General features: G+C 46.1%; 1 protein-coding gene across 11 annotated transcripts in view; it reads right to left on the reverse strand.

Annotated features, from left to right (window-relative positions):
• The window catches only part of NAV2 (neuron navigator 2), a 766,131-nt gene that overhangs the window by 37,646 nt on the left and 715,152 nt on the right, over window positions 1-13,333 (reverse strand). For all 11 annotated transcript variants that reach the window (XR_009564890.1, XM_060303433.1, XM_060303429.1 and 8 more), the window contains 6 exons: window positions 12,564-12,616; window positions 7,743-7,766; window positions 7,554-7,628; window positions 2,701-2,784; window positions 2,199-2,310; window positions 532-677 (listed from right to left, as the gene is read on the reverse strand). Coding sequence is in view for 10 of the 11 variants with exons in the window: in XM_060303433.1 (XP_060159416.1) it covers window positions 532-677; window positions 2,199-2,310; window positions 2,701-2,784; window positions 7,554-7,628; window positions 7,743-7,766; window positions 12,564-12,616 (494 nt within the window). In the remaining variant the exon portion in view is untranslated. The remainder of the gene's footprint in view (window positions 1-531; window positions 678-2,198; window positions 2,311-2,700; window positions 2,785-7,553; window positions 7,629-7,742; window positions 7,767-12,563; window positions 12,617-13,333) is intronic.

Consider the following 13,333-nt stretch of genomic DNA (forward strand, 5'->3'; position numbering starts at 1 on the left):
AATTTAGAACCACTCACTAACTGCTAACAACTACATTATGAAGCTTTTACTTACAGCAAATGGTCAAAAACATTTCAAAGACAAGGGTGGGCGATTTAATGCTATCATAGGCAATTATGTAAATAAATAGATAAGGACTACGATTAATGATGGGATAACTAGTGATACATATTCCAGAAACTACTTTGGAACCAAGGAAAAAACCACTTAAGAGTAACTTTGCTCTAGTAACTGGAACTCTGTGGCCAGCATATGACTAGGAAGAAATGACACATATGAAATGAAAGATGAGTGCGTCACGTAGTCTCATGAAACAGAGAAACTACAAAGAGGTAGTTATTTCATAAATCCTAGGGTTTGACTGAGCACCACACTGATTTAAGTAGAAACCTGTCCACAAGCCACTTCTCTGGATCGACTCCCAAAGGCCTATGTCGTGAAGTTAAGAGCTAGCCTGGGCTTTATCTGGGGCACACCGTTTCCAAGCCTGACTCTGCTAGTGCCCACGAGAGTCTTTGGATGCACACTTACCCAATTCTTTCTCTTCTTCTTCTTTGAATCACTCTCTATGTTGCTGCCCACGCTGGAGTGACTGGTGGCACTGTTGATGCTGGAGACGCTGTCGGAGGAGTGCTGTCTGCGGATACGGAGGTCTGCGGACTGGGAGGTACCATTTCCTGGAGACCCAAGGCAGGACATCAGGAGCTGCTGACTGGAGCCCCTTCCTTTGCCCCAGGATTTACACCTAAATCCACACACCCAAGGACTAGGAGCTATTTCCCATTAGATATCACCTTCTGTTCTGCAATGCTGGGTTTTTTTTTAATTAAAAATTTTTTTTTTTTTTTGCGGTACACAGGCCTCTCACTGTTGTGGCCTCTCCCATCGTGGAGCACAGGCTCCGGACGCGCAGGCTCAGCGGCCATGGCTCACGGGCCCAGCCGCTCCGCGGCATCCTCCCGGACCGGGGCCCGAACCCGTGTCCCCTGAAGGCGAACTCTCAACCACTGCGCCACCAGGGAAGCCCCCTGCGATGCTGGTTTTAAGGTCCTTGTGTAGCTGAGTGCCACGCCCTCTTTGGTCAATTAAAGGAGGGCTCTCTCCACTTTACAAAACAGAAGTCAGGGGAGGCTTAGAGAACCCCCCACACTCACTCTTTTGAGCTAAAATGCGTCTGTGAGTGGCGGCAACAGTCATCTGTGTCGTGAGCGTCCCTCCTTTGCTCTTCCCGCTCCTCCCGCACCAGCCTTCTTTCATGCCCTTGGACATGCCAAGCCCATGTCCTCTCACCACCTTACAGGTGCCATTCTCTCTTCCTGGGATGCTCTTCTCCCTCTGCTCTGCCTGGCCAGCTCTTGCCAATCCTTCCCACGTCACCTCTAGGCTCGCTTTCCCAGGAGGTCTGACGTTTGAGATAACAGTGGTACCAGAAATAACACTGCCCAGAACGGTAGTGGGACCAAAATAAAGTTTGCAGGCAGTGTTCCTCACAATCACAGAACGACCCTGACAGCCCGGTCTTTAAGAGCACTGGTTTCAGGGGCACACTTGGGTTCTCGTCCCATTTCTGTTTCTCACACTCTGGATGGGACTCTCGCCTCTAAAATTCAGTACTCCCCTCAGTACAGTGTGGAGGACCAGCATTGCACGAGTAAGCGTGTTGTGGAGAGAAAATGGAACAATGAGATCAGGTACACACTGAGCACAGTGCTTAGAACATGGTGAATGTTCCATAAATGTTAACTCTCACCATTACTTTTCTATCGGTTCTCTTAACATCATTTTCTGGACGTAACTCCTCCTCATGCCCATATCTCCCCCCACCACCCAAGTGAGATACACAAGGACAAAGCAATCCTTCTAGAATATTTTCTGGGACAAATGAGAGACGAACCCATTTCAGGCTGTCCCAGGTCCATGTAAATATCAAAGCATTAGTGAAGTTAAGGCTATGAAATACTTTGACACTTTGCCAACAGAGATATATTTTTTTCCATTTTGAGATACATCAGAGAAGAAGATGAGCTGGAATAGCTGTTTTCCTAGAGGCTGGAAGCAACTGGATTAAGTGCCTTCTAGGACCTGTCCGACTGACATGGACACCCACCCTCGGGCAGGGAGGTTGCATCATATATTGTCAAGGGAGGGTTCCTAAGGGCAGGCAGGTCGCTGGTCTGAGGCTGTTTCTCTCCCTTTACCTTTGCAGTTGAGCTCTGGGGTGTTAATTACCCCATTAATGGCCGCCTGGGCAGCTGCGTTCTGTTTCTTCAGCAGCTCAATGGTTTTTCTTAACTCATTCAGTTCTGAATCCTGAGGAATAGAAAAAAACAGTGGTCATCCCCAAATCATTTTGTACCGAGTTCAGCTGAAGTACAACTTAGCGTCAGCTTAGAGGAGGGTAGAGAATGGAGGAGTTGCAGGAAACCTTTGTCTCAAACATTAGGTTGAATCAGTTTTTAACAGGCACATGTGGGTACATCAACGCAGAAGGAATAGGACTCAGATCCGTTGCCGATGCAGTTAACTGCCACTCCATCTAGGTCATATTTTCACTCAGCAGACCTATTCTTTTAGATTCAATTCCAACAGTCCAACAAGCACACTAAAACCTATAGAACTCTCTGGAATAAAACAGAATAATGTTCTTAGGTTTGTTGTTAATTCCAAGCAGGGAGGGAAGAAGCTTTCTTTCTGCTTTACCTTCTGCTCGGCCGTCATGGTTAAGCTCTGGAGCCTGATTGTCATGTTTCCAAGACTCTGTTCAAAGGCCGCCACAAGGTGAGCCTGGAGGGGAAAGACACATTTCCCTTCAGTTACATTATCTTGCAAGGTAGGAGTGCCTGAAGGGTGCCAGGTCTCAAACACGGAAATCCAAATGGAGCCACGTGGGTTAACCCGTCAACTTCTTCAGCCTCTTGAGCTCCACCTCGCACCACTCTCTGGGATCCAGTTACTCTAGACTTTCACGTCCTTCACGCCCCGTGCTTCTTCCCACCTTAGGGCCTTTCTGCATGCTCTCCCCGCTGCCTGGAATGCTCTTCTCCCAACTGCCTCCCTAACTGATTTTTACCCATCCTTCTCAACAGACCTCAGCGCATGCCTTCAAGACACCCCCAGATGGGGTTGGTTCCCTCCTATTCACTCTCACAAGCACACTGGACCGCACTGTGGTATCACAGGCAAACACACACACGCTCCTGTGATTGCTGATTGACGCCAGTCTCCACTTCACGGCAGGACGACCTTTTGTTCCCCAAGCACCAAGCTCATAGTAGAGCCTCACGTTGAGCGTGTTCGTAGGATAAATGAACAAAGTGGTTGGCAGATGTTGCTTGTTATAATCCTGGTTAATAGAAAAGCCACCGAAAGGCCCATCTGCTACCTCCTTAGAGAACCTGCCCACTGTTTTCCCTGGAGTTATGACTTTCCCTGGGGCTCCCCTGCACTTTGGTATCCCTGTTAGAAGACAGCATCAGACACACCATTATTTTACATTTTACAAAGACAGTTTTCAAAATGCCGCCAATTATAGTTGAAATATGCATCCAATTTTCAGAGATGTGAAAAACATGAAAAAAATATATACCATAGAATTGAGAAATGTGAGGCTTCCCTATCTGCCCCTTTCTCTGAAACCCTCTTCAAGGGCAAGATGCCATTCTGTCCCCCAACACTAAGCCTTTTTCCTTCTTCCACAGAGCAGCAGGTGAAATATTAGTTAGTTGACCTAGGATCCTGATAATATTGTTAAAACCAAGAATAAAGAATGGACAACTCATCTAATCCTACTGGCCTCAGTTTCTTCATCTGTAAAATGGAAGCAATATCTATGTTCCTCCCAGGGTGATTGTGAGCACTGAATGAAACAATATAGTTGAAAATGACCTATAAACTGATAAGGAATTGCAAAACACAGGAATGACTAGAGTCTGCAGGGAAAGGAAGGGGTTTGGGACTGAGAAAGTGACAAAAGATTCTATGAGAACACAGGTGTGGAGACATCAAGAAAGGGTTCTAGGAGCGGGGTGGGTCGATACACAGAAGGTCACAGGAGGAATCAGAAGGACCAGCAAGATACTTGAGTCTTGGGAGAAGTGAGATCTGATGGTTCTGGAAACTTCTAGAGGAAAAGGTGACTGATGCACAGTGAAGAAGACAAGGGTGGGAGGGGAGCCGTCACCCTGTGCTGTGAGGAGGGTCAGGGTCAGTGGACATTTCAGTCTGAGGAGAGACGTGACGGGTGAGTGAGAGGCCTCGGTTACTGGACTTCATCAAACAGGGAGATGGAGGATAAGACATCTCTAGGATCAAGTGCTGAGTCTCTTTTCCATCGGCCAGGGAGCAAGGGCACTTGAGATAGAAATGTTAAGTGGACTGGCCAGCTTCTTTCTGATTGCATGCTCTCTCTTTATTAAAAATTGAGAAAATGCCTTTGCATTTTAAAATAAAGAGATATGCTTTAGTTTGACGGGGACAATGTGGCAGAACAAAAGCCAACCAATTCGAGACACTCACAAAGTGAATGAAGCCAGGATATGGATGTGAGAAAGAATGACTGCTACCCTTGCATTTCAAAGGAATGACAAGGTCACATTTAAATGACAGAATTTCCATTTATTTCAATTCTCGTTTGATTGCCCCAAGATTCTATTTGTGGGCACTCAAAATTTCTCTTCAGTTAAAAACAAAAGCAAAAACCTGACCCCATGAAGACTGCTATCAAGAGAATGTTTTTACAACTCAAGAAGGAACCACATTTGCTCTGAAGAACCAGAGGATTGCATTTTGCTGGTGAGCAAAAGGACTGACTTTGTGTCACGATCTCGATTATGAAAATATGGGCCAGGAGGCTGGTTTAGAGCCGCACAACAGCCTTCTCGGCAAGCAGCAATCTCGTATTCCCAGGAAAACAAACACAAGTGGTATAAAAACACTCAGAGAAGGTGGCTTTGAGTAGTTTGTCCTAGAAAAACAAACACAGCTTGGCCTGCAAGAAAGATGGCAGACAGTAAAACACGTTAGCACTGCTGGCAGTGTGTGGCAAGACTAAATGTTTACTTTAAAACAATACTGGGACTTCCCTGGTGGCTCAGTGGTTAAGAAACCGCCTGCCAATGCAGGGGACACAGGTTCGAGCCCTGGTCCGGGATGATCCCACATGCCACGGAGCAACTAAGCCCGTGTGCCACAACTACTGAGCCCACGTGCCACAACTACTGAAGCCCATGCGCCTAGAGCCCGTGCTCTGCAACAAGAGAAGCCACAGCAATGAGAAGCCTGCGCACCACAACGAAGACTAGCCCCTGCTCACCGCAACTAGACAAAGTCTGTGCGCAGCAACGAAGACCCAACGCAGCCAAAAATAAATTAATTAATTTTAAAAAAGAAAAGAAAAAAAAGAAAACAATAGTGGATTCAATAGCTTTTGTGAAGAGCAAAACGTACTTCTGAAATAATAATATGTGAGAGATCTCATTCTTCTCGATCAGAGAGGACAGTTCCAAATGGCCCAATGTAAGGTCCCTTGGGGAAGCATGAGGTCACTGGAGGAATTCATCCAAGTTCATTGATAAGTAAATACTTACTATTTTTTCATTAGTAAGGGGCAGCCATTGGCAGCCGTAATTCTTAACTAGGGGAGTGGCTCCAAATCACTTGCTGTCAAACCTCACATGTTTCGAGGAGACCCCTGGCTCACCGGGTCTGGGGTAGGTGCTGGATTCGAACGCATGCATCTGGTTACTGAGATGCAGACTACCCACAGAAGAATACCTCTGCCGTCTTAACTAGGCTCTAAGCCTCAAATTTCAGATCTAACATCAATTTCTGATCTTCTTTGGATAGAGTTACCGATGGAGGAAGAAGTCAAGAAAATAAAGGATTATAAAACACACAGTAGGGCTTCCCTGGTGGTGCAGTGGTTGAGAGTCTGCATGCCGGTGCAGGGGACACGGGTTCGTGCCCCGGTCCGGGAAGATCCCACATGCCATGGAGCGGCTGGGCCCGTGAGCCATGGCCGCTGAGCCTGCGCGTCCAGAGCCTGTGCTCCGCAACAGGAGAGACCACAGCAGTGAGAGGCCCGCGTACCGCAAAAAAAACCCCCAAAAACACACACAGTAGCCTAGTATATTGTTTTGAAAAAACCCCCAAAGATTTCCAGAAATGTAAGAGAGCTCGGGAGAATGAACAGTTATGGGTAGTTACCAATTATTGAGCCTATAATCAAGGTCAAGCACCGTGCTAGGTACTTCATGTGCAGACTTTAAAGTGAAATGGCAAGTTTCCTTGAGTAGACTCAGGCTCAAGCCAGGAATTATGTGGGCAAAAGCTGCAGATAAATATTAATTACCTCCCTGGTCCAAAGAAGACAAGCTTTTGAAGTTGCTTTTCATTTTAACAGCATGCTGGGAGTCACGCAGGTGGCTTTCTGACAGGCTCACACACACGGATATGTGATCTCAAGCTGGGTTGTGCGCTCCCAAGCAGGAAGCCCTGCCTCTGAGGCATCTCAGCACCTTCCAAAACCTCAGGCTCTGCCTTCTGAGCCTCAGCCCTCGCCAACTCACGGCTCTGCGGGCTCCTTTATAGACTGATCTGACGGGGTAGGACATCTCTGCCTCTACTCTGACCCCTCACATCCTATAAACACACCACAGTCAGGAAGCTGACTTAACCACCTAACAGCTGAGAGCCTCCATGATGTGGCCTGACCCTTGCCTTTCTTCGATGCCTCCCTCCTTTCCACTTCCTTCCCCCCTCCACCCCAGCCTCTTCCCCACATCCAAGCCATAGATTCTAATTACACTGAGCTATTTATAGCTTCCAAATGCACCGTGGGCTTTTGCACGAATTACTCTTTGGTTAGAATGCTGTCCTTCCCATGCATCCTCCCCTACACAGCATTCATCAGATGTCACCTTCTCCAGGAAGCCTTTCCTGACTTCTTCCAGCCCCACCAAGACTGATCTAGGTGCTCCTCCTATATATTCCCGCAACCTTCACCCTTTATTGCTATCACAACAGCTATCATGTTATAGCAAAACTGTTTTGTCTCTCTGCTGTACCAGACAAAGAACACTAAGATGACAGTGATTGTGCCTGCTTTGCTGTTGAACCCACAGTACCCAGGGCATAGTTGGCACTCAAACGGTTGCTGAATTGAACGCCAGTTGGCAGTGCCTCCTGAACACGTACTTGTGTATATTATCATTACAGAGCAGTCAGCTATTTACTGTGGAGCCTTAGACTTTTTTTTTTTCTCTTAACATGAAAATTTTCAGAAAGAGAAAGGGAAATGAACATTTCTGAGCACTTAATCTATTTCAGGTACTGATCACATGACACCCCTGAGAGCTAAACATTATCATTCCCCAACACACAGATGAGCAAAGGCAGGCTCAGAAGTTAAAGAATTTGCCCGAAGCACAATGCCACTAAGTGTCAGAGCTGACACTCACACCCACGATACTAAAGTCTATGTCCTTTTTATTATACCACACTGCTTCTATAATGCTCAGAGGTAGCAATGGCTACCGCCCTGGGTCTGTACTCACATTTGCTGTCAGCTGGGTGGTCAAAGCGGAAACCTTCTCCTGGGAGGCATCCAGCTCCCGCCGTAGTTTGCGAATCTAAAGACGACAGGGCACAGAGTTACTTGCTTTGGGAGTCTACTTACAGGATGAGCTGGGAGAAATAATTGATAATAGCGAAAGACGAAATCCAACTAGCCAACTCTTCCTTACCTCTGACTGGCATTTTTCTTCTGGCTGTAAAGAAAAACAGAGAAGAAATTAGACCAGTTGAGGAGCTAAGAACAGTATAATCCTGCCTACAGGGAGTACCATATTTGGACACTTACAGCAGTCTTAAAGATTTATTAGTTTCTTTCCTGATGGACTTTTCTGGATAAAGTGGTTCAATTAATATGACCAATCAGAAAGGCCAAATACGAACAGCACATTATTTTAAGAAATGAGAAAGAATTAGAAAATACGCTCCTGTTTTGGTTGTGAGGAGCCCCCTGTCCCCATGTGGAGATGACGACAGGGAGAAGCTGTGATGAGAAGGGGGTACGCTAGGGCAGAGTTGCCAGATTTAGCAAATAAAAAAACAGAACACCCAGTTAAGTTTGAATTTTTTTTAGTTTAAGTATGTCCCATGCAATATTGGGGACATACTTATAGTAAAAAATGATACGTTGTTTACCTGGATTTCAAATTTAACTGGGCATTCTGTATGTAATCTGGCGATCCTACCTGGGAGGCAGGGAGGACGGCTCATAGATTAATTCTGCCCCGTTTTATCCCTCCCTCTCATCTCCCTAGGGCACTGAAGCAGCAGGTCAGGAAGGTTCCTGAAGTGGGGGGGGGGGGGGAGCTGGGAACCCCTGTCAGCCAGCCTGGTGACTCCCCAGGTTGTAAGGACGAAGGTGGCCTGTCCCTTCCTGCTGCTCCATCTCTAGTCCCCCAGTTACCTGTGACCCTGGGGAGTAAAGACGAAGCCTGTAGGCCCTCTTACCGGCAAAGCCTTCCATGCTGGGCCCTGGGTCTGGGGTGTCACAGCAGTCGGCCGGCCAGAGACTACGAGCTACCTACCTCTTCCCATAGGGGGAGCCCACATGGGTTGGGGGGACCTGCAGCAGGGGGAACTATTCCTTCTCTCTTCTGGGGTTCCCATGGGGGGTCCATAAATGAAGAAACCCCCAACCCTCCCCAACTGCCTCTGCAAACACGCCCTTTCTTGGAAATATTGGAAGTGTTCCTGCCCTTCTCTCCACACCCCACCATTTGCACTTCACTGGGGTGGAACAGTGACTTGGGAGCCAGGTAGGTGAGTGAAAATCAGGAAGGACCCTATTTTGTCCTTGAGTCCTCTATGTGTGTCCTAATCCAATTTCACTAGTGATAAACCCATTCTTTTAAAAAGTCAGCATCTGGTTTCTACTTCTCGATTAGTTCAGGATGCAGAGGGGTATGATTCATTAGGCCCCGCAGTCCCGATATCTAACAGCTGGGACAGGTGGGTAGCCCTTTCCTGTCTGACCGCCCTTCACGTCCTGCTGCTCCCACCGCCCTCACTCCTGATCCTGCCCCAGAAAGCCCTTCCTCCAGGCTGGCTTCTAACAGCAGTAACTAATTGTTAGGTGCACTGGGGCCAAATCAGTTAATCCTTGCAGTAACTCCACAAAGTAGGTTTGTATTCCATCTGAGGCTCAGAGAGGTTAGATATCTTGCCTAAAGTCACACAGCTGGACAATCTCCCCATCTAAGAAACACTTTCAGGAGAAGGTTTGGAGAAGTCCTCAGAGCTTACTCTTCCCTCTCTGATAATATTCAACCACCTCTCTTTGTCTGTCCGTCTGCCTGTCCATCAATTCATCCCCGCCACCATCAGATATTTATTGATTTCTAACTACGTGTCAAGCACTGTTTTAAGAACCTGGGATACATCTGTGAACATGATCAAGTCCCTCACATCTTATGTTGCTTACGTTCTGGTAATAATAAGTAGCATTTTATTGAACACTTACTATATGCCAGAGACGGTTCCAAGCACTTGACATTCATTATTCATTTAATCCTCATAACAACCCTTTCAGAAGGTACTGATATAATTTACTCATGGCGACAGCTGATAAGTGATAGAACTGGGATTGGATCCAAGGTAGTCTGGCTCCAGAGCCTATGATCTTAACCAGCACTTTCTCCTGCTCTGACTATAGCGACATTCTCCTGGAGGCCTTCCAGAAATAAGGCCCTGGCTTCTGAGTCTGATCCAAAGGAGAAAAGTGAATGGTGATAACGTCACAGCTATCTAACATTTGGGAGGCGAATGGAGGTCTGTTAGCAGGCTGAACCATCCACGGAGGACCAGCCCTACTTCTAAACACTTCTATCAACAGCCTTCCTTGGGCGGCTGCCACTGTCTGTCTCGGTGCCCACCTGTCTCTGGGGTTGGAATCCTGTTCTCAACAGCAGCCTGGAGAAATCATGTGTTTTGCATCTTGCCCCAGCTGCTGCTGCTCTTCTGTACATCTGGGAACTCCGAGAGAAGCTCCGGGCCGCTCTCCACTAGGCAGTTCCCCTGGGAACTCAACTGTTGCTCCCCACCAACCAAGAAAGCCAATCTGAGGCCACATGTGGCCTCTTCAATGTTTTTCTACTCCAAGGGCCGGCCGCGACCTCTTCATGGCATTTATTTAGCATCAGGCTGTCTTTTCTTTCCTTTGGAATTAAAATCACAGGCAAATTGCAGCCAGAATGAACATTATTGAATATCTAAGAATTACAGGGATTTCAGGGGGGAGAAAGCCTACTATCATCCAATAAGAGCCTTTAAAACACTCTGGCCTTAAGCAGACTCTTTGGTCTGGGTTCGTGGCAACTTAAGAGACTCCAAGGATCTCTTTTTAGACAACAAATACGAACTTATTTACCTTTTCATTTACAAAGGCGCCTGAGCATTTGTTTCTGAATTTCATCATCACCAAGGAGCTAATAATAGATAAGGGACCACACACCAGTGCTTGGTGGTAGCAGAGTCTAGCCAGACTTGCAGTTTTCCTTGGAATTAGCATACCACTCCATCATGAAAATATTCAAAGGTTAGAGTATTTTGTAAAAAGTCTGCAAAAGCAACTTACATTCTCAGAGGAGGCACATATAAAGAACAGTCCATGGGAACCTTTGACTCACTGACTAGTGGAATGTCAGAGGTTGTAGGGACCTCAGAGACCAATTGGCCTAGCTCCCTGAGGCCAAGGGCAAAACGGAGACCCCCAGAGTAAGGAGGTAATTTGTCCAAAGTCAAACAGTAAGGGAAAAACTATGAATAGGCCTCGGGTCTCCTACTATCCAGATAAACATGGAATTAAAAATTATTATTATTAGGTCTTTGGTAATTTGTGAATTTGTATCAACTCAGAAAGGACAATTTCAAATTTCATGAAAACACGAATTTCAGGTCCACACACCTAGAACAAGAGCTACTGAAAGAGAGGCCTGTAGCTGTAAGAACTGCCGGTGGTTGGCGTGAAGGGGAAGCAGCCAGGAACTGCAAGTGATGGCTTCCTGCAGCTGAGTTCTCACAGGTGGAGGAGCTCGTGCTCTTTCCCTCCCAGGCTGGCTGACGCAGGCCAGCCCCCATTTTTCACTTTTCTGAATGAAAAGTGTGTTGACAGGAAACCCTGGGAACTCCCTGGGAAAACATGGGGTTTGGGCGCTGAAATGTCTGCACTGCACCAACCCTGTGAAACTAGAGTTCCAGCCCCCCCCCCCCCCCCGTGCCCTCTGTGCCTCTGGCTTCCTCTTTCGGCAGCAGGCTCCTCTCTCCACCTAAACCACGCCCTCAGGGCTCAGCCCAGAGACTTGGTGCCAGTAAATACCGTGGAAGAAGTGAATCTAGGCAGAAAAGTACCACCTCTGGTCTGGTACCCATGTCACAGAGTTTCATTCTAGACGAAAGGACTCAGTAGATGCAATAGCTGATCGTTAGAAGGCCATCCCTATGCTTTCTTGGGTAACGGCTTAAATAACCCCTTCCCAAGGTTACCATATATAAAGTCTTGAAAATGAAAGCCAGGACTTTGATAAAACTTCAGACAAGATGACTAGCAGAGGAAAGAGGTACTGTGGAATTGGAGGGGCAAGGTGGGTAGGAGCAGAAGAGAACGTTTCTAGGTCCTTCAAATCAGACCGTGTCAGCAACCACTGAAGTCTGTTTGCTCACTATAGGCCTAAGAAAGATAGTCAGGGCCTGGGCTCTCTGGCTTAATTCTGGGATGGTCTTTTACTTACAGGGGGCTATCTACAGTCTGTCCCACTACAGAGCCGAGACACCTGGCATTACCAAAAACTGAATTATTCAAACATCTGTCCTCCATGGAATTAAGGGCTAAAGAATTCCCAATTCCTAATTAATCAAATGTTTTTTTTCCTACAGGAATTCCCAAGTTAAAGTTTTTAAGATAGTTATGCACAGAGCTATAAAAAGTAAGCATACTGAATAAATCCAGTACTATATTTGATTGTTTGGCTTTTGTTCAGTAGACCTCTCACTGATGACAGCTGTCATTTACGAGCGCTTCCTCTGTGCTGCATACACTCTATTCATTGCTTTACGTGCATTTTCTTATTTCACGCAAACGTATTTTCTGAACACCTACTATATGCTAGGCCCGGTTCTAGGCACTAGGAATAAAACCAGAAAAAAGTCCTTGTCCTCAAGGAATTTATATTGCAGTGAACAGTAATATTCATAACTTTAATTCTCATTACAATGCCACAAGGTAGGGGCTGCTGTCCTTTCTACTTTACAGACAAAGAAACTGAGGCAGACACAAAGTCGAAAAAGGCATCTCACACATTCTAACTAGTCACCACTCGAAGCACAATGCCACTTTAACAAAAGTCAGCTCCTGATTTATTGGTTGGTACATCAGTAACTGTGAATTTCAACCCTTGTTCCCTAATTAATTGATTCCCTTATAATGGAAATACTCTCTCTAGGAGACATGCTATTTTATTTTTGACACAGAGAGCCACACAGCATTGATTTCTACTCACTGTAGAATAAATTGATGACGTGCTGGAAACCAAGGAGAGTGAGGATCCATGAACTGTTTAAAAAAAAGAAAAGATAGAAAAGGTGAATTGCACAGCTGGCTACTACGGAGCCGAAAAGGGGAAGGGAAGGAGAAACTCAGCATTAGAGGACATTACCAGGCTTGCAGCAACTTAACCTCATCTTGACCCAACCTTTCCTGGTTTGGTGACAGGTCAGTGTCAAGTAAGGAATCATTTTCTATGGGAGTCATTTCTCTATTACCACAATTTTTTTTCTTACACCATTCTATATACTATCCCTGCTCCAACTATCAAAATAACACATAATCACTAAGTTATATGTTTCAAGTACAGAGAAATGTTAAGAAGCATTTTCACTGCCATAACCTGTGTGACTCATAATTCTATTACCCAGAGGCAACTTTTACCTGCTCTGTTCCAGCATATTTTATTCCTTTCTTTTTTCTGATGTATTCCCTTAGGGTTAAGACTGGGTTGCATATATATTTTATATCCTGCTAGCAACTGCCATTTGTATAAGCAAAAAGATGAGCTGATTATTTTGAGCACGGGATGCTGGCTGTTGGCCACGGTAAAGTCATTCTAGATGACCATGTGCTAGAACCTTGTTTAGAAAACATATCCACAGAAACATAGATTCTTCATTTGATTTCTATCATATCTACAAAGTGTTCTCTTTTCTGTTTGCGACTGGTATTTTGGGTACCATCCTTGTACCCTCCTCACCCCCTCCTGCCCCCAGCCAATGG

The sequence above is a fragment of the Globicephala melas genome, chromosome 8 (assembly GCF_963455315.2).
Source record: "Globicephala melas chromosome 8, mGloMel1.2, whole genome shotgun sequence".
In the NCBI taxonomy this organism is placed as follows: domain Eukaryota; kingdom Metazoa; phylum Chordata; class Mammalia; order Artiodactyla; family Delphinidae; genus Globicephala; species Globicephala melas.